General features: G+C 47.3%; 7 protein-coding genes across 7 annotated transcripts; 3 read left to right on the top strand and 4 right to left on the bottom strand.

The window, feature by feature from the left end:
* Positions 1 to 530: 530 nt before the first annotated feature.
* Positions 531 to 3,308, top strand: BHQ10_000821 (uncharacterized protein; the record flags this gene model as incomplete). Its single annotated transcript, XM_040880990.1, has 3 exons — positions 531 to 742; positions 949 to 1,791; positions 1,853 to 3,308. 3 exons carry the CDS (start codon positions 531 to 533, stop codon positions 3,306 to 3,308), a joined length of 2,511 nt encoding a protein of 836 aa, XP_040729326.1.
* A 345-nt stretch (positions 3,309 to 3,653) lies between these two features.
* BHQ10_000820 (uncharacterized protein) lies at positions 3,654 to 9,657 on the bottom strand (the record flags this gene model as incomplete). The annotated part of the gene is made up of 3 exons (XM_040880979.1): positions 3,654 to 6,825; positions 7,342 to 9,524; positions 9,613 to 9,657. 3 exons carry the CDS (start codon positions 9,655 to 9,657, stop codon positions 3,654 to 3,656), a joined length of 5,400 nt encoding a protein of 1,799 aa, XP_040729325.1.
* Positions 9,658 to 10,220: 563 nt separating this feature from the next.
* On the top strand, positions 10,221 to 11,504 carry BHQ10_000819 (uncharacterized protein; the record flags this gene model as incomplete). Its single annotated transcript, XM_040880967.1, has 5 exons — positions 10,221 to 10,253; positions 10,310 to 10,316; positions 10,379 to 10,631; positions 10,688 to 10,772; positions 10,827 to 11,504. 5 exons carry the CDS (start codon positions 10,221 to 10,223, stop codon positions 11,502 to 11,504), a joined length of 1,056 nt encoding a protein of 351 aa, XP_040729324.1.
* A 445-nt stretch (positions 11,505 to 11,949) lies between these two features.
* Positions 11,950 to 13,252, top strand: BHQ10_000818 (uncharacterized protein; the record flags this gene model as incomplete). Its single annotated transcript, XM_040880956.1, has 3 exons — positions 11,950 to 12,362; positions 12,435 to 12,742; positions 12,804 to 13,252. 3 exons carry the CDS (start codon positions 11,950 to 11,952, stop codon positions 13,250 to 13,252), a joined length of 1,170 nt encoding a protein of 389 aa, XP_040729323.1.
* A 323-nt stretch (positions 13,253 to 13,575) lies between these two features.
* On the bottom strand, positions 13,576 to 15,273 carry BHQ10_000817 (uncharacterized protein; the record flags this gene model as incomplete). The annotated part of the gene is made up of 1 exon (XM_040880945.1): positions 13,576 to 15,273. One exon carries the CDS (start codon positions 15,271 to 15,273, stop codon positions 13,576 to 13,578), a length of 1,698 nt encoding a protein of 565 aa, XP_040729322.1.
* Positions 15,274 to 16,630: 1,357 nt separating this feature from the next.
* BHQ10_000816 (uncharacterized protein) lies at positions 16,631 to 19,207 on the bottom strand (the record flags this gene model as incomplete). The annotated part of the gene is made up of 4 exons (XM_040880934.1): positions 16,631 to 17,933; positions 18,069 to 18,131; positions 18,192 to 19,087; positions 19,196 to 19,207. The coding sequence occupies 4 exons, from the start codon at positions 19,205 to 19,207 to the stop codon at positions 16,631 to 16,633; spliced, it is 2,274 nt and encodes a 757-aa protein (XP_040729321.1).
* A 258-nt stretch (positions 19,208 to 19,465) lies between these two features.
* Positions 19,466 to 20,214, bottom strand: BHQ10_000815 (uncharacterized protein; the record flags this gene model as incomplete). Its single annotated transcript, XM_040880923.1, has 2 exons — positions 19,466 to 19,850; positions 19,925 to 20,214. The coding sequence occupies 2 exons, from the start codon at positions 20,212 to 20,214 to the stop codon at positions 19,466 to 19,468; spliced, it is 675 nt and encodes a 224-aa protein (XP_040729320.1).
* Between the last annotated feature and the right edge of the window lie 440 nt (positions 20,215 to 20,654).

Below are 20,654 nucleotides of genomic sequence, written 5' to 3'. Positions count from 1 at the left end.
TCGTCACGTGTAAAAAACTTCTAGCCTGAATCGGAGCTCAATCACTGAGACTAACGGAGAAGAGGCGAAAAGTGATCCATCGATGACCACAGGCTGAGGCTCTCTTGTTTTGTATGGACAGACAGAGGAGATCGCGATTCAGCTGAAGGCTGATTATGTCTCGCCAGTCAAAGACCATTTCCACAGAGAGCCGGAATTGGATATGTTGGTCCATTCGCCTTGATTCTATGGATTCCGCCCCGCTTTCTGCGGTTTGATAACTTCTTTCTTCACCACAGACTGCCCCTCACTACCGACCACGCTGAGGACGATCGTTCATGCTATAACGGAATTCATCGCGTTTATTCTTTGATGGCGGTTCGCGACCGACTCTGAAGTGGGAAGCAAGATTTTTTTGGTGGGAGAGAGTCGCATACCGAGCAAAATCGACCTGTCGGCGGGKTTTCGCCGCCCATCCAAACCAAACAAATAACCCGAGAGGAGAATATCAACAGATTACGAATCAAGAATCATTGAAACCATCGTTCATCATGGATCCCTCAGCCGATCCCTCGCAATTGAATCCGCAGAGCAACAGTGACAACCTCGCGATGTCCTCTCGAACGACATCCCGAAGCCAAGAGACGCAATCGACGCCAGAAAAAACCGATGCTGTCGCTATCCCAGCGCAGCAGGCAAATCAAGGATACCTGGCGATGGCCAAAGTTGCGATTCCAAGAAGTCGGGCTGGTGCAAGTCTTCGGTACAGTCGTCGTGTCGCAAAGGCATGTGAAAGCTGTCGTCAAAGGAAGACAAAATGCTCGGGTGATACGCCGATTTGTCGCCAATGTCGAGAGCTGAGGGTGAGATGTCAGTATCCGGATGGGATGAGGGAAAAGACAAAGAGGTAAAGTGTGTCTGTTCTCATGTCTTGCCATCAGATTTCTAACTCATTGCCGTTTTATGCAGACACATGGAAGAACTATCGCAGAAAGCAAACGATTACGAATCACTCTTAAAAGATCTGCGCTCGACAGTGAATGAAGCCGTAGGAGATCGCATCGCAGCGACACTGAATAAATACGCCATCGATGGAGAGCAGAATACAACTGACCACCCTTCTTCATCCTCGCGCACGCCCTTGGATGATGTCGATCTCGAGCCGTCCTCACCATCCTCAATCGGATCCTTGGAAGCAATCGATCGTGTTGAGGAGGATCTTAATAGAGGAGAGAATGTCCGCGCAACAGGATTTATTGGAAAGAACTCGGAAATAAGCTGGATGCAGCGCGTTCAAAGAGAATCCGTGCAACGAGCCCGAGGCGAGCCTGGTATGTACGAAGGCGAGCCGCAAACACGCCAGTACGAAGATTTCGCCATCAACTCAGTCAGTTATCATTTGGATGATCTCGATATCAATGTCTCGGGTCCTATCGACAAGTACAAAATGCCTTCTCGTGAACAGGCCGACCGCCTATTTGAAGACTACTTAACTACTGTACATCCATTCTATCCAATTATCAGTCGCCCCCTATTCAGCTCACAATTCAAATATTTTTTCGAAAATTCGGCACGCCCAGGTGATAGATGGTTGGCAATCTTAAACATGATTTTCGCTATTGCCGCCAAACACTCTCATTTGGTGCAAGCATCCTGGAAGAGCAATGATACGCAGGACCATTTGATTTATTTCACGCGTGCCAGATATCTTAGCATGACAGACGATGATCTTTTCAGCCATCCTGATCTACAACAAGTCCAAGTAGAGGGTCTGATGGCCTTCTACCTACTATCGACAGATCAGATCAATAGGTGAGTTGGACATTACCTTTTTGTCATAAGGGATCAGAAGCTGACCGGTATTTCCATATAGAGCGTGGAGAATATCTAGTCTTGCTGTTCGTTCTGCCATAGCTTTGGGCATTAACATGAAAAGCTCCAGCGAGTCGACAGCCAACACATCGAAGGAGTCTCGTTACCGTGTGTGGTGGTCTCTCTACTCCTTTGAGCACCTTCTCGGTGTAATGACAGGTCGAGCCACTTGTATTCTTGACGGAGTCTGCACCACACCGATGCCATTGCCTTTTGAAGAGGAAAGATTCAATGAACCCGACGTTCAAGAGATCATGAGCAACAGTTCTCTACGAGAAGAGAAGATTCAGAACGCGGTTGCAAGCTCTTTGATCAGGCTGATGCCGCAAAATCCGGTTGGTGGTCAAAACGTCGATAGACGTGAGAAGACTGATCGGTTTGCGTGGATTCGAAGTATCCCTTTTAACTCCGGTCTACTTTTTCTACTGTATATGGATCTTACAGTCATCACCCAAGAAATTGTGAACAAAGTGTACACTTCCGATGCAGTGAGAGTTCCTTGGTCTCATATCGAGAACCGTATAGGCGATTTGAAATCACGGATTGATCTGTGGTTCAATCAGTTACCGGAAGCCTTCAAGTTCACACAGAAGGAGAGCAGTTCGCCTGAACAGGTCCGCGCAAAGCTTGGACTTGCTTTTCAGTACTACAGCGCTCGCATCACACTTGGTCGGCCGTGTCTCTGTCGTCGAGACGCTACCTCTAACAAAAGTACTTCTTTCAGCCACAAGATGGCGTTAGTCTCGCTCGAGGCTGCTGCGCGAATGCTAGATTTGATACCCGATGCCCCTGACCCATTTCAGCTTTATCAACTGGCTCCATGGTGGTCTATACTTCACTTTCTGATGCAAGCAACTACTGTCCTATTGTTAGAGTTATCATTTGCCAATGTGCATGCGCCTGACGAAGAAAAGAACACATTCCTTTCAGCAAAAAAAGCTATCCGTTGGTTGTACGCAATGTCGGAACACAGCACCGCCTCACTTCGAGCATGGCAACTCTGCGATAGCTGCATGCGACGAATAGCTGTTGGTATGAACTACGATGTCAGCGATCTGCCTCCATTGCCCAGCGACGCCATCCTCGAGCAACAAAAACAGTACCAAGCTCGGGATCCGCTCCAGACCCAGCCAGCCGTGACGTCTGGACCATCAAGAAACACTCCGCAACATTCAGAAGCATTTGACTGGAGCACAGGAATGGAGTCACTAGCCACTCCGTCAACAGAAGCCGCCAGACGTCGCGAACTCCTCAGCGATCTTGAATTAGAGCAGAATGCCGCTCTTACTGCGGCGGAATCCGTCACGTATCCGCTGAGCTTTTCGCCATTCATGATGAACCCCGGTGTGAGTGGTTCTTCCATCTCTGATTCTCATTTCCCCTACGATCCGCTAAGCGGGGAGTTTATGGGATCTTTTTTCCCTCCCGACGCTGATCAGCATGAGTGGGATAATTGATCGATTCCTGAGAGGGATCGTAGGGTGCATTATGATGAGCAGGAGACACATGGATGAAGGAGATTGATTCTGAAATAGGGGCCAAAAAAGGACAACGTTCATTTCAATAATAATTTGATGTTCGGCGCTAGATGATACCACATCTGATTTCGTTGCTTTTTCGATTCATGGTAGTACATGTATTGATGAATTCAGGAAAAGCGGTTGTATAATGTTATATGAATAAATACAAATATACATATCAAACTCCATTCTAAATAGGTACACCAGTGCTAAAATGACAGCAAAGTATATAATATTATACAGGGGTAATATACAATGCCAAAACGGCGACCCGGGTCATCTTCAATAGACCCCGTCTTTCTCTTCATTTCCTGTCTTTGCCAACAACTCTTCAACGCCACCAGTATCGTCCTCGCCGAGGTCTCCGTAGACCCATCGAACGATGTTCCTCCTCTTCCTTGACTGCCACATCCTGATTCGTCTCAAATGGCCACCCGTCTCTCGGCCAATCTCGTCCTTGTCTCGATTGAATCGTTGGTAACGATCAACACAGAAATCAAGAACATGGTATACCTGGTCTCTGAATTGTTGCTGCGAAGGTGTCATGTTTTTTCTGTCTGGCGCCACTTCTTGAGATTGCTTCAGCTCCATAACGGCTGCGCGGCTGATTATCCGTAGTGTATTGAGGTTAGGGTTAACGGCTTTGCGTTGTCGCTCATAGTGCCATGGCCAGTCGTATTCAATGTCGAGATTTTCCGTATTTGCAGGATCAGCGCTCATCTGTAAGCGATATTTTTCGTCTACGGCGAGTCGGGCTGCGTGCGATCGCTCAATGTCTATGCACCACTTTTCCCACAAGCCCATTCCAACTTGGCTGCCGCGTGTTTCTACGACAGCACTTAGTAGGATATTGAATGCTGGACTCGGAATGAACGAGAATTTATCCCGTCCTAGCGGATTGGTATACACAGGTTTCACATCGTTGGCGACCCGAGCAACAGCTCCAGGAACCGATGAGAGTAGACAATGCCACCGGTATATGGTCTGTTTGTAGTATAGATTGACACTCTCGTTGTACACCTTCGTAGGGTTGTAACGACCCCAAAGAAACTTGCGCAACATTGTTTGGGCTTGCAGAAGAGATGTCTGTAGTTGCTCGTCCCAAGGCTCCTCCCAAACTCGCTGTTCGAGACGCAGGATGGTAGAAGCCAATGTGGCGAGAGTAGTTTCGCCCCATGCTTTCTTTCTGTATTCGATCAAGAGTTTGAAAATACCCTCAGCTTCTTCCCATTGCCCAAAGGCAATGTAGAAATTTGCTACCGCATTATACGTGTTACGTGAGATGGGTTCTCGTATTTGCTGGATGACAAGATCACCAAGTTCTTGGTTATCTATTGCTGCAGCAAATCGTAAAATGGACGGGGCCAAGCTTTGATCACCGTATGATGAAAAAGTGATTATAGGCCCATCCGCGTCCTTGGAGAAAAGAAGCCATTTGCCAAAAGCATAAGCTTTGCTTATCCTGACCAAGTCTAGAAGATCGCCTAGCGCGCCATTCGGTAATGTTGGGATCGGGGATTGATCGATAGCAATAGAGGTCTGAGGTAGCGATTCATCTTTATATGATATTTCCGAAACGCCTTCGTTATCCTGTCCTTTGCTCCAGAAATCCTGTATGCGATCCAACTTGCTGGAGTCAATGATTTCAAGCAAAGTGTCAAAAATTCTCATTGCATTTTCAATCTGCTGGTGATGTGCGTATAGTCGCAAGTTCTGTTGCAGCAGACCGGTGTAGAGAGATGAGGTTTCGTATAAATTCTGTTCAGCGAATGCAGAAAGCCCTTGACGATCGGTTGGAACAGCGTCATTCCAAGGAGGTATAGGAGGTGGCAAAGCATGCAAGAGGTGGTCTAGCTGTTCTGGGTGTAATTTTGGATTCAAAATCTGTGATTCCAACACTGGGATAATATGATAACCACTGGCGTTTTGGTTACCAATTTCTTTGTCACTGTATGACTGTTTGATCTCCATCACAGATGCAAGCAGCTCAATCAAATCCTTAGCGTTGTTATCGGATTCGTGATTGATCTGCACATAACTTGCAGCTTGTGTCGTTAGAGCATTGAAAACTTCGGCGCTGATAGTGAATCTTCCCAAACCATGAAAAAATCCCGATTTGTTTTGAAGTTCGTCAGGTGTTCTCGGAATATCGGGATGCGGCCAAAAGTCGTGGATGTCAATTTTAGTGTTCTTGATCAGTTCGGGATTCTCAAGAAGAGGGCTCCATGAGGCAACCTTCCATGCTGCGGCATAATTGCTCCCTCGCAGATGCTTGAGAATCCATAGGCCTTCCATGATATGACCCTGTTCAATACAAGCCCAAAGAATAAATTCGAGCCAGATCTGAGAACCCAAATGCCGGATACCCATTTTAAAAGGGCGAAATGGGGAATCTTCACCGGCAGCTTTTGCTTTTCTCGTCGCTTCCGCTTCATGGTCCAGCCATGCAGCGTCTGACAGAACGTTCATGATATGTGTAGATAATAAATGCATCCCCGGCGGTCGGAAAGTATCTCCGTTGTCGGTACGATTTGTAAACTTATATATCGCATCTGAAATGTTACCGGACTGGTGGAGATGAGCAAGCGTTCGATATACATAGGACATGGCCAGCTCAGACTCCTGGGATGTCTTATTTGCAGCGGTCAGTACGATGAAGCCTAAGCTCTGCCAGATTTGTCCCATGATGGCCATTCTTGCTAGAAGGTAACGCGGCTCATCTGTGAGAGCTTCCATAGAAACATATGCCGCAGAATTATTACTGATACCGGTGACAATCTGATCATCGTCTAAAAGTTCCCATTGCAGGTTGGATGGCGTGCCTTCAAAAGAATGTCCTATCATCTGTAGCTTGTCCGCCGCATCTAGCATCGTCGTAATCAGCGCATAGACGGCCGGCCATCTTTGTAACGTGAATCCAAGATATGCTAGCAAATCTAGGCGATGTAATCGACGCGCACGGCTTAAGATAGCCGAAATTTTTTCGCCATCGGAACTAAAATGTTCATTATTCTCCGTCGAATTTGTCGTTAAATTATCACTCGTTGTTCCGTCGCGCAAGTCGAGGGGTATGTATGGCTCGAGCTGTTGTATCCATGCTGCCGGACTCTGATCGTCTTGTACACTGGGTTCTGGTCGCTTCTGTGGATTTTCGACAGAAACCTGTCTAAACGAACGGGATGGCCTCGAGGTCGTTTTTCGATTTTCACCAATGGTTGCAAAAGTTCGGCTCGAAGGKATTTCTGGTATGCGGAAAGGACGACCAGTGCGCCGCCCAGAAGCGGCTATCGAATTGATTCCATCACAGCGATTTATATGACACCTGCAGCCCAGCTGGAAAGGACGGTAAGCGCGCAGGCAAAGTTTCATGACCCGGAATCCGAGAGCGTTAAGTAGTGATGCGGAAGGATTTTCGAGATACGAGAACCAATTTTCGTAACTGCTAAAGTCATATCTGATAGAGTAAGCCGGTGGTTTCCGTCAATCAAAGCCCTATCAGGGCTTCATAAAAGGCAAAGAGCCTGTTCTGATTATTATATGGGATTCGTAGGGAACGATGGAAGGTGATGCACGAGATGAATGCCGAAAAGGACGAGGAGATAGAGCTTCTCAAAAATATTTGCTTAGTCAGCGCCATCCATCAGCCAATCAGCAAATAGAGAAATATTATGTTCATACTATGTTCATACTATATTGCGTCTGTATCAGAAAGTCTGTCAAGCTGGATATCTCCTTGCTATCAACATGTATGCCTAGGTAACAATCTGCAGTATAACGATCAATTTGATCAACAGCCAACACAACAAAAAAGATGTATACATGATGCATTTTCACATTTCATTGCTCATTCACAACGTTTGTAGAGGGTATATGGAAACACAAGCCAACGATAACTCCTGAAGTATAACCGATATGCGCCAATGCCATTGGAACCTATTCGCCGAGAAGAAAGAAGGTCAAGAACGCTCACGCTGCGTGAGCTTCTGCTAGTTCCGTGTCTTCCATGGACTGCATCTCTCCGCCGAGCTCTTGTTCGACCTCTTCAACCACAAAGCTCTCGTAATCCTCCAGCCCTTTCTGTACGTGAACTTTGAATCGAATTATATCGTTCAACATGCTCTCAACACCGGTATGGAGCTCTTCCCGAAGTTGATTGGCGCGGAGTGTAAGTTGTTCGTATTCTACATCGGTGTTCATCTCTCGCTGCTCCATCAGTTGAACGCTTTCAATAAGTGACGCGCGCATCTTCGCTAGCTCCTTTTCCATTTTCTCGATTTGAGCATCTGACTGAACCTTTTGTGTGGTTGTTATCTCCTTGGTACGCTCGAATTCTTCTTCGGCAGCGCGTCTCCGGTGTTCAAGTGCTTCGATTTCGCTACGTTTCTCGTCCATGGCCTCCTTGATGTCATTGAGCAGGTCACGGTCCGCCATATCCTTCTCCGCGACCTTCTTCCTTCGCTCGTTGATCTCTTTCCGAAGAGATATCAAGTTTGCACGAACAACTCCACGAAGGTCAAGCTTCACTAAATGAACTGGCTGATAGCCGTTGTTTGCATCCGCAAGAAGACGATAGCCTTCGGGAGAGCCTTGATCCTGTGAGACACCCATTTGTGAGGAAGAGAAGCTTGCTTCGTTCACATTCAGTCGAATTTCGTAGTCCTCGCCGTTAGCATTAATGGCAGATTCTGGAATTAGACTATTCTGGTAGCCTAGCGTGTTGTAAGCTTTCACAACTTGCTCTAGGTCTTCGAGTTTTTGATTTGCTTCGGTTTCTTTCTCCATCACACGTGCGTGTGCTTCCTCGAGTCGGCCCACAGTGTCTTCAAGACTTCGCTGTAAGCGCTCCCGCTCAGTGTTCATGCGATCGATATCCTGGATCGTAATCCCCTGGCTATCAACACTAGCCTGCAGACTTCCGCGCTCTTCTTCCGCTGTTTGAAGCTCGTCTTCGGTTTTCTTGAGCTCTTCTTCAAGAAATTGGATGCGACTTTTGTACTTGTCAATTTTGCCTTGCACATTCGAGTTGTAATCTTCAAATTTGCGTTTGTCGTCTTCAAGAATCCGGAAATCTTTATCCAACTTCGCCATATCCGGCGCATTTTTTTCCAAATCTTCCAACTGGTCTCGGAGCGCACGATTTTCCGCCTCCAACACCTCCAATTCTCGGACATATTTCTCATTCGACTGTTCAAATTCAGCTGCCATCGCTTCGACATGCGGAACCAGCCGTTTCTCAGCCACATCATCATCTTCATCTTCGCCTCCCTGCAACCAGTCATGGTAGGCCCCGGTAAGAAATCGGAAGATGATTCGATCTCCTGAAATATCCACACCAGCTGCAGCGCACGCCTCATCGTACTCGCCAACGGAGTAATGGTCCAACATTTGCGCAAGTTGCATCATCCAATGAAGCATTCCTAAGAAAGTCGACCAATTCTGACCACCAACTGCCGCGATTTGAGATTTAGTTATGTTTTTTTCGTACGGATAGCGTAGTTGTTTCAAAATAGGAGGCACCTCGGCCTCAATGCTCTTTTGGAACTTGTAGCTTGGATCAATTCGGCGGTATAGCCACTGGAAGATGTTAGTGAAATCTTTTTGCGTTGGTGATTTCAGCGAGTTCTGGCCCAAGGAGTGCTTCATTTCCAGCTCAAAATTATTGTGTGTCAAGTACTCTAAGAGTTCTTGGCCAATTCGTGCTTGAAATGATCGATCTCTGAGCGGCCGCGGATCTTTTGGAGCTCCAGCAGGAACAGGTCCCTGAGTGAAGAATGATTGATGTGCCATGGGCCCCCCGGCCATAGATGGCCGCGAAAAGACGCTGCTCCTTCGTTGCAGATTCTGCTGTGAAGCGCTATTCGTTGGGAACGAATTGGGCGCATAGCTGAGTCGTCCAACAGCAGTGTTTTGAAAGAGGTTGTTAGAAACAGATCGTCTGACGGTTGAGAGACCAGCCTCAGGTCCAAAGCTGGCCCCTGAGGATGAGCGCTGGAAATTTGGTTGGTGAGGTCGGCCATGTGAATTGAAAAGTGACGTTGAGCGTGAGTGTTGAGAAGTATATGGAGGATTCTGGTGACTGCCAATCATACTTGTGCGTTTCAGCGCGGATGATGGCTGAGGCAAGGCGGAGAAGTTCTGTACGCTTGCCAGCGTCTTTACAATGTTAGCTGTGTGTTCATGGAACGAAAATAAACACTCGTATAATCTAGGACTTGCAGGCGATTGGAATTGCTCCTCTTACCTCGCGAGGTCGCTTGATGCTGAACAAGCCCGTGTCTTGCGACATGATGCTATTTCCTTCCCGACCAGAAAGGCCGCGTGTTGCACCAAAGCGATTCTCAAAATCTGAACAGATCAAGTTCTACGTTCTGAGAAAGAAGTGATAAGCCAAAAATGAGAAGAATTGTGAGCGCGGATTGTCGATGTATATCGTGAGGGTAGTCGCAGCCCAATACAAAAATGCGCCAACTGTTACGGAAAGTAAACAAAAGGCAGGAGGGACGTTTCCTTGGCAAAGATGACAAGAACGGCAGGCGGTGGGCGACCAAAACAAAGCGCGCCGCCAAGAGTCGTGAGACATCACGTGCGCAACTGCGCCGGCTCSCCGAAATTGAACTAGCGCAATTTCGTGCAACTTCCGAGGTCCAGGATGGAGGATCTCACTTCGCCGCTCGGCAACCGCTTTAACGACCTCTTTCAACTTATGCGACATATGAAATCAGCAAACAGCCTACACTTTTTTTTGAGCTCAAGGTCTACCTTACGCGGATGCTGCAAATACAGATCAATTGCTGCATCTTCTTGACAGGCGAGCAGATATATTGGGTTGATCGCTGAGCAGTCGCCATCATGGCTCCTCGCGAGGAGCTCATCTCCTCGGCTGTAAGTCATTCTTATTGTTTCGCCTCTTATGGCGCACAACTAACTTGATGCTGTAGATTACTTGTATGTTCGGATTTAAAGCCATCTCGAAAAACTCCACGGTGACACGAGCTAATCTTGCTCAGTTCTCCAGGATCCGTCCGTCGCCTCCTCGCCGCTAGAGAAACGAGTCGCTTTCCTACAATCTAAAAACCTCACTCAAGAAGAAATAGATATTGCTATTGCACGGGCAGGCGAAGATTCGGTCCAAACAACAACAACCACGACAACTGCGACACCTGTTGGATATGCTCAGCAACAACAGCCTATTTATCGGCCGACAGCTGCCCAGCCCGGTTATGGTCCCGGTCCGTATGGTCAATGGCAGCCTCCGCCTGAGTAAGAAACACTGTCACTCTATATCTTTGTGGTATAAGTTCTGATCGAATGATTAGGGTCCCTAGACGGGACTGGCGCGACTGGTTTATTATGGCGACAATAACAGGAGGAGTTGGTTATGGATTATACGTCTTAGCCAAGGTAAGTTAAAAAAAAAGTGCGATAATTTTCTCTTCTCGCTGATTCCGAGGATAGAGATATGTAGTGCCTATAATAGCACCTCCTACTCCTCCACAATTAGAACAGGATAAGCAAAGCATTGACGAAGAATTTGCTCGCGCTTTTACTCTGATTGATCAGCTCTCTACGGACACAGCAGCTTTGAAATCTGCAGAAGACGCCAGAACAGAGCGTTTGGATGCTGCTCTCCGTGAAGTTGAGAGTGTACTGTCGGAACTAAAATCTTCAACCCGCCGACGCGATGACGAAACCCGCCGAATAAGCGACGAAGTCAAGAGCCTGAAGGATAGCATCCCCAAGGCATTGGAAGGGGCAAGAGAAGGAAATGAAGGCAGACTCAAGGAACTCGGCACAGAACTTCGAAGCTTAAAGACTCTGTTGAATAATCGCCTCAGCGCCGGTAGCCCCGCAACCACACCGGTTACCGGACGGCCAGTAGGACCAACCGCTACACCCGAGCCAGCATTATCACCAGCAACTGCCCTTCCTGCAACAACACCAAACACAAACACCGCTCCTATTCCTTCTGCTTCTAACAGCCAAGCCACTAGTTCCCCGGCTTCCACCAACCCTCTGTCTCAGCTGGGCAAGTCTGCCTCAATCCCTGCCTGGCAGATGGCTGCCGCAAACAGGTCGAAGACACCGTCCCAGCCAGCCCAATCTGCAACTGTGGAGGAATCGCAGAGCAGCTAGGCGGACTTCGCGCCAAAGATTTACTCTCTTCTTTGTATTTTACATGTAGGAAAATATTCTATCTCCATATAGTGAAGTTCGAATTCTTATTTAAATGTCACGTTCTCTGTTTTCCTCAACCTGTACCCGAGTATTCCAAAGCTTCTGAACAAAAACGTACTACGTACCATCAAAGCCGAGACTCGCAATTGAGCCGCAGGTCTAGACTCAAACTAGTACATATTCGGGTTAGTCCGGAGTTGCTTGGCATGCATGACTTCAAGCTCATTTTCATCCAAGATACAAGTCGAAAGACCTAATATGTAGTATTGCTTTTATATTGAAAGAAGGCAGCCGGCGTCGCCCTAGCGCCAGCAACAGGAAAATCCTCCTGAGTTACAGTAATTGGACCCCGAGAGAGACAAAACCTTAGTCTCATCCTAGATATCTCGTTAAAAGCGTCGCTATGGATCGCACATCCCACGGAGAGCGCATCGCGGAGCGCCAATACGGCCATAGGTCTCACACTCGGTCTGTGTCGCCTGCGAGGCTCGGTTCCAGCAATCGTAATCGCTACAGAGACCGCAGTCCGAATCGCAGACATCATCACCGAAGCTCGCGATCACCGGCGCATGACTCAAAGCATGGGGACAAAAATCGGGAACGGAAACGTTATCACCACCGCGAGCGCAAAGAGCTTTCTCCGGTATCCGCGGCGCCGGTTGTTCTACCGTATAATGCACGACATTTGTCGAAATTCGATCTTTCTCTGCTAGAGCCGATGTTTGCGATGTACTTGGATATACAAAAGGGATTGGTGATAGAGGATATGGATGAACAGGAAGTCATGGGGAGGTGGAAGAGTTTTATCAAAAAATGGTAAGCATGAGCATTTCACTCCCATAGTGTCGAGAACCCATTTTTGATATAGGCAATCGGCTAACATATCAGGAACCGTGGAGAACTCGCTGAAGGGTGGTATGACCCTGCCACTTTTGAGAAAGCCAAGGGTAGCTTGAATGATGCACGAGTCGATCACAACAAGGAAGTGGTCAAAAAGCTGGATCAATTTGGAGAACGCAGCGATAATGATATGATGCCATACAATAAGGATGATCCCCCTGTGGCGGAAACTGACGATGATAATGGAGATGATGATGATGAATGTGGACCTAAGCTTCCTCGCGGACCTGTTACCTCTAGGGGAGCTTTATCTGGGCCTACTATACCGAATATACAAGACTTAGAACTTCGGCGTGGTAAGTAATTTCTTTTTTCGCTCATTCTATGCCACTTCCATTTGGCTAACAGTTTGAACAGAACAAGCTCTCGCAGATGCTGAAGCAGCCCGCTCAGAAGCTCGCACTCAACACAAACACGAAACCTCATCCCATAAAACCAATCTCCGAGCCTTCGAAGATGAAGTCGCCCCTCGCGCAGAACCAGGGACACACGAACGCAAATTGGAGAAAAAAAGGGAAAAGGCAGCCGCAAACCGTGAATTTGCGTCAGGCCGCCGCGGTGGCTCTCCGACTATGGAAGCTGCACCCGACTCAGAGTTAATGGGCGGTGGTGGCGACGATGATTTATCTGCGCTAAAACGAGCAAAGGAGCAAGAAGCGAGGAAGAAGAATGAGCGGGAAATACGTCGTGAAGAGATCTTGATGGCGAGAAAGGCGGAGAGGGAGGAACGGTTGGCAGAGTACAAAAAGAAGGAGGAGGAGACTATGGGTTGGTTGAAGGCATTGGCTAAACAGCGATTTGGTTAGCCGTCAAAAAGAGTCCCCCACGAGCGTGCAATTGGCTTTTTGGTATCTGTGAGTGCGATTTTCATCTTTACGTAATAATTGGAGCTATAAAGGTATATAGACATGATTCGAATGTGTACACATGCTGATAGGGTTTGTGCTAATCGGCTGTAAGCTTTGATGAAGCTTCTTGGTGATCAAAAAGATATTTGTCGTTGTATATGATCCAGCCGAGTAAAAGCTGCTCAATCTAACACATACACGTTATCGACATTCGGCAATTTATCAATATACCTTCCATATAAAGCTGGTACCTTTCATGGATCTTCATCCGTCACGTCCCCTCATTTCATCATCCCCATAGGAACAAATTCCGGAGCCTCAGGCTTTAGGGCTGATCCGTTTGTCTTTGTATCGGCACCGACCTGCTGCTTCCACAGCCGACAATAGTAGCCATTCCGCTTGATGAGACTTTGATGTGTTCCTCGTTCGACTATACTTCCGTTTTTGAAAACAAGTATTTGATCTGCTTTGACAATCGTCGATAGACGATGTGCAATCACCAATGTCGTCCTCCCCTTAGTAAGTTGAGCTAGGCTCTGTTGGATGTACGCTTCGGTCTCGCTGTCTACAGCGCTTGTTGCTTCGTCCAGTAACACAATACTGGGATCCTTGATTAGGACTCGAGCTATTGCTACCCGCTGAAGTTCTCCTCCTGAAAGCTTGATACCTCGTTCACCTACTATGGTTTCATAACCATCTGGAAAGCTGAGAAATCGTTCATGAAGTCTTACCGCTGTGCACGCACGATGAATGACCTCAAGAGTGGCGGATTCGTCTGCATATTTCAAGTTGTTGAGCAAGGTATCGTTGAAAAGCGCAGGGTCTTGAGGGACAACTCCGATAGCATCTCGTAAGCTTTGAAGTGAAACATGAGAGATATTTTGATCATCGATCTCAATAGACCCACAGTCCGGATCATAGAGGCGAAGTAAAAGCTTCAAGGTAGTCGACTTGCCGCTCCCAGTTTCTCCAACCAATGCCACTGTCTGCCCTGGCTGGGCCTCAAATGTAACCCCATTGAGCGCGTGACGTTTCTTGTCATAAGAAAACGACACGTCGCTGAAGCTGACAACGCCTGCCTGGGCTTGTATTTTACTTGCGCCGGAACTATCTGTGATGGACGGTACCCTCTTCAAGAGAGCCATGAACTCCTCAGCATCTACCAAGTCGAGCGTGATAGATGTGAGTCCGTTGGAGAATATTTCAAGTGGGCTAGAGAGCTGGGCCCAATAACCAAGCAGCATAAGAAAGCTTCCAATTGGTCTCGTGCCGTTAGAGATTTGATAAATAGCTATGAAACAGGCGAATATCAAGCCTAGTGATAGAATGGACGATTGCACAAAATTCTCCGTGCGCAACCATCGACGGACGGATAGTTCAGAGCCGAGACGATCCTTGACTGCAGAAAAATGGCGATGCTTTTCGTAATCAATCTTGTTGAAATAGGTGGCAGTGAGCCAATTATTCGTTGCTTCACAACGGATATTGACTTCCTTCCTGATAGATGAAATGTATCTCTTCCGTTTTGCTTTCTGAAATTTCGATATAGTGCTAGAAGACCATAAGAAAAGCCCTATCATTGCTGCAGTGATGAGGCCCATATATGGGCCAAAGGTGACGTGTAGGACAGTTACCGCAATGAATAGGTCAGAAATCATTGGTACGAATTGAAAAAGCACCTTGCGAACCACATTCTGAATGATTGTTCCTCGGTTAATCGCATGCCACACCGAACCCGAGCTTTTGTCGTCATGGAAGTCGCACGAAAGATCCATGACTTGGTTGAAGCCATTTACTGCTATCCTCTGGTATGTGTACTGCTCCAATGGCATCCACATATATGCTCTGAGAGCTGAAACACCACCGCTTGAGTCGAGTAGTCTCAGGAGAACGAAGGTTGTAATCTGCTGCCACGGTAGAGTCTTCTCCTGAGTCAGGGTATTGGTGATCATGCCCAGTTGAACAGGTACGTAGACCATAAGTAGACGTTCAGCGAGCAAGCAAAGACCAACGCCTATGGCTAGTAATTGTAGCCCAAGTCGGCGCTTCGGCCATAATAGAGGTACTGCAAAGTGGAACACTTCCAACCCCTGCGATAAGGTTGAAGCTTCTTCCTTTGAGGTCGTATCTTGCCTTGATTCGCTGGTGCTGGAATCAGTATTACTGACTGTTGAATAAGATGCATCACTCCGAAAGCCCCCCAGCAGAGGACGATTCTCTTCGCTACTACAGTCATCTTGTCCATAGCTTCTTGTTTCGGGCTTGTTGAAGGGTCGCACTAATACCAGGCCACAGAGCATCGACAACGTTACCGAACGTACGACTTGCAGAGCAAATGTAGTTCCATGGATTGGCAAACGAGCTGATAACTGAAGACCGAGAAGGGCTGTCTCGCCAGCCAGATAAAAAACCCAACAGTTCCATGATGGAAATCCAAGTCTAGGATTATTGATGGCAAACCGAGCAGTCAGGAAAGCCCATAACAATACCGACCACAGTGAAAACAAGATGGAATTTTCGAATGTATGCTGTCTCCTATTGAGAGCTTCATAGGATAACAGTGCAGCGCTGATGCTGTAAGAGGTGAGGATAACTACCATTAAAGCTAGGATAGTATTGCCGACCGCGGGTCGTAAGCGTACTGGTTGAGAGGATCGATCTTTGGATAAGAGACACTGAGCAGCAGATGCTATAAGATAGGATGCACCGGTCAAAAGGGGGAGATAGAATTGCACGCCTTCGATTGCGCTGACTCGCCAATCCGTCGTCGTAGGAAGGGAAGACATGTTGTAGATGAATCTCACGATGTTGGACAAGATGCGACCATTCCATTTGACGCATCAAAACGTAAGCTTTGCTGTAGCGATGAGAAAATGCAAATTTAAGGCAGACCAAAATCAACCATGAAGAGAAGAAAAAGAAGAGAGACAACAGACGCGACGTAAGGAAGGAAGTTGCCCTCGCTCAAAAAGGAAGAGAACAGGCAGCATCCGACAGACAGCGTCGACCTTTTCAGGAAAGCGGCAGATTGTTGGTCTTTCCCGCTCTTTCATATTTTATTTCTTTCTAAATAGTGCTAGGACTGGTGCTTTTATACAGGAAGCACTGCTCAGGCTGGATTGCAAGTGTGAAGAACTCGGTGTGACTGGCTGTGCATCTGAAGCGGCAACCCTTGTTGGTATCTGCTTATTAGGGTTTGTATAGTGGCAGATAATGTACTGCTAATATGCTCGATTGGATCGATATTCAAGTTTGACTCAAAGGACTATGCCTGTGTAACCGTTTTGCTTCTTCTCTGACCGCCACCTGTCATTGTTTGGTGAGTCATTAGCCTGTTCACGCCTTTCGCCCGAGATCTAGGTCGGTGACCAGTCTCAAATCAGGGTCTGTTGCATGTGATTTGGCGAAGAATGGCTTGATGGCCACTTTAATTGTAGCCTCGAACAGTCGACCAACCACGGCATGTTTGAGATCGTCACCAGTTTGTCCAAAATCTGGAAAAGCATTCACCTCCAGAAGCCATGCCTTTCCGGCGGCATCTACTAAGTAATCCAAACCGAAAAGTTCAAAGGCATTGGGCAAAGTCTGGAAATGTACAAGCATCCCCCGAGAGGCGGCCTCGAATGTCTCCCCAGTGACTGCGCATATTTGATCAAACACCCTGTCTTTCCAACCGGGCTCCAAGCTAGGAATGTCATCATCTAGCGACCAATATCTTCGTACTGTGCCTTCGGTAGAGCTACCGTTCTCTTGCAGACATGTGTTTGTCAAGTGCCTACTCAGATCGCGAATCTCGTCGTCTTCTTCCCACGGAGCCTTGTAGGGCTTCTCGGCAAAAAGGGCAAGCATTTCCTTGAAGACATATACTTTAAGAGATCCTACTGCGAGGACGTAGGTGCGGATATGGAACTTTCTCCCAGAAGCCGAGGGGAGAAGCAAAGGCGGATGTATGTATGGTTGAGCAATGAAGTGTCGGAGCTGCGATGTAACAACACCTTGTTCATTATTCGGATTGAGTCTTGAGCCCGATTCATCCTGTGTACCGTCTCCTCCATTTCCTTCCTCATCTTCTTCATCTGATTCCTCGACATCCCATTCTTCGAATATCGCCTGAAGCTGTGCTTCACTGTTGAACAGACGGATACCCTGTCCACGATCGCTCATTCCTGGTTTCAAGATCCACCATTCCTTCTCGTCATCTGCACTCGACTCATTTTGATCTAAGCTCTCTCGTAACTCATACGCTTCGAGTAACGCCTCGTCAAGAAACTCTGCAAAGTCTAGCTCAAAGTCAAACGCTGGTTTGAAATGATTCTTCAAGATACTGTCGGGGTATTTTGAGACCCAGTTGGCTATTGTAGTCGATAGGTAATGCTTTCTGATCAGAGCTTTCCGAATAATGAACGAGTTCGTCAAGGATGTTGACGGATGCGACATGATATGGTCAAAATCGATCTCCTCATAGGCCCGATACTGCAACAGTGGTTGGAAAGGATCGGGAAGGTCTGCGACCGACTTGACGATCTTGCAGGAATTTTCGCTCGCAAGTTTGTCGAACAGTTCCTCGAGTAAAGGCTGAACGTATTTATCTTCGTAATTAAGAATGCAGTAAAAGTCGAAGTTATCATTTTTCCTGGTTCTAGAGAGAATAAAATCAGAAAAATACATTCACTTCAGACAAGACATGGTGCAGGTGAGATAAGTCTATAACTCTATGTCTAGGACCTCCCAATTCTTCGCCTTGTTGTTGTTATGTTTGTGTCTGTCCACTTACCCTAGCTTGATTTCTCCCTGGATGCCAGCTGCATGCATAAAATTCGCTCTGAGCGGAGTGACACTGTATCATAAGTTCATTAGCCAAATAGATCAGAATGATAAGGAAAATTCAAAGACATACCTCGTCATTCCCTCTTTGACTGTCCAGCCATCATTTCCGTCCTTGCTCTCCTCCACACTTCGATATACATCAGTCAACTTAGGAGCCCACTTGAAGTGCTTATGTTGCAATGCCGTTTTCTTATTCAAAACAGATGAGCCCCCATCCTGTAATTGACCCTCGCTTTGTTCTCGTAAATCGCGCTCTTGAAGACCCGGTTCGTCACCAGAGGCAGACGCATCAATGGCCTCAAAGCAGCTGCCACTCGACCATTGGTTGTGAAGCATATGCGTATATACAACCTTAGCCTTGCTGATACCAGGCTCAAGTGGCACATTGACAGTGTATAAATCAACTGCATCGTCCCAATTGGCATGCAGATACTCTATCAATTGAACCGAGTGTTTCGACGCCTCCTCAATGACGACCGGATCATGATGTCTGGAAGTAAAGGCATACGACAGAGCAATAGACTTCTTGCCACTAACCGCCGCCTCCATTGCACCTCCTATTGTGCCGCTCGACAACGCAAAAACGGCCGTGGTATTCCTACCGTAATTCGGGCCCGAGACAACGATATCAATTGGTCCTCGGTCTTGGAAGAAGTGATATAAACCGATTTGAACGCAACTCGCGGGTGTAGAGTCAATCAGTACCCATTCATCGCCTTCCTCGTCGTCGCCTTCTTCACTGCCTCGGGGAAGAGGGTGGATGGTACCATCGTCGTGATGAAGAGTTCCCGGGCGGAAATATGTCGGCTTCACGGAGGCGCCGACAATGTGTGCTTTGCCAATCCATGATCGTTGCTGATTGGGGAGTATCACTGAAACTGTATGGCCAGCGTTTTGGAGGGAATGGACGAGTGAGTGAACGTAGGGGGAGGACTGGTTGGACGGCGGACCGTCGTCATTTGTTACCTGCACCGCGGGGTAATTGATCTGTTAGCAGCCATTTCTAAACGAAAAGTCTAATTGTATACGATAGTATCGACGGAGACATAAGAAGATTGAGTGATTGACACTTACTAGGACATGCATTATGAAACCTGGAATGATCTTGACGAGAGATGCGGAGGAAAGAAAAGAAACTGCGGGATGAAGATTTTCCCCTCTCAAATAACGTCAGATTACATACAACTCCCCGCATCGCCTCACTTTTCTTTTTCAACTTCATACATCGCAACTTTCATGCTTGGAATATGTCTTACGCATGGCACCCAACCATTGGGCTACTTTTACAAGTATCGGTCAAAACGCCGAGAGCAGGAAATTGTTGTTTAGCATACAAGAGATGCCCTATTCAGACAAAAGGCTTCGACGACGCTGAGCGCCAAGGGTATCATGACCATCAAATGCTGTTCCCCGCCCTGAATCACTGCTGTCGTGGATGCGTCTGATTGATTCCACATCCTCCGCTTCGTTGCCAGATTGGGTACCAAGTGGAGGGATATTCGTTGTTTCTTCGATTTCCTCTTGCTTCACTATACCGTCGTCCCTTTCGCTAGACTCCTTTTTGATTGCCTTGACGCCATCCTCCGTGTCTTCTTCGTTCTTGATGCGCTGGTCATCGTGTGCCGTCGAGCCCAAATATTGAGAGACTAGTAGCCACACGATACTGCTTGAGATCATGGAAACGGACCAGAACATGGATGTAAAAGCGAAGAATGATAAAAGTCTCCACCTGTACATTAACCATCTGCTTACAGTAAGCCTATGAACACACACGCGATCAAATGTTGCAGAAGGATAACCAACCTCAACCCTCTAAACTTAGCTCTGAATTTGACCTCCACGCCGTATACCTGCATCTGCTCACGGCTCTGAATCTCCAACCTTAGGCTAGCCGGCACATTCCGCCAGCTACGCGCAAATTCAAGATTCTCAAACATAGGCACATCTAGAGTCTCTGCCTCGCGCTTCCAACCAAATAAGTAGAGCGGCATATGGGAAAGTGTCTGCGCTGTATCCACGAGCGGAGAGGTATATGTGAGAATTGCCGGGCGTCTTGAATGCGCAATTAATGTGGTAGAAGTATTTGTGCTCATGATTGATGTCTGAGGTGCGGAATATAATGATAGGTCAAGCATGAAATTGCCTGTAGCAAGGTTTGCTGGAGTCCGTGGGAGTTTCAAGGACACGCTTACATCGTATTGTTGGAGAGAGGCGAGATCTGATCCAAGGCTAGTGACTCCCCAGGGGTGTTCATCGCTTTTCGTTCCAATTCGTAGTCAGTATCTAGAAGAAGAAGAAGGAAAAATAAGAAGCAATTAGCTTACCTAAATTGGAGATGCACAACACGCTTTAGCCCGATCTGTGGGACATAATTGAGATAAAACACCCAATAAGCCACAGCGGCAACACAGAACAGCGCTATGGATGTGCTAAGAAAGAGGATAGCTCCAAGATATGTCTTTCGAGCTTCTTTGGAGAATAAAGCGCGAAAGGGTGTAAGGACGATTCTCTGTTCTCACTGGTCAGTTCGGTG

Source organism: Talaromyces amestolkiae (genome assembly GCF_001896365.1).
Source record: "Talaromyces amestolkiae strain CIB chromosome Unknown scaffold1.1, whole genome shotgun sequence".
NCBI classification, from domain to species: Eukaryota; Fungi; Ascomycota; class Eurotiomycetes; order Eurotiales; family Trichocomaceae; genus Talaromyces; species Talaromyces amestolkiae.
This window is presented reverse-complemented; position numbering and strand designations above follow the sequence as displayed.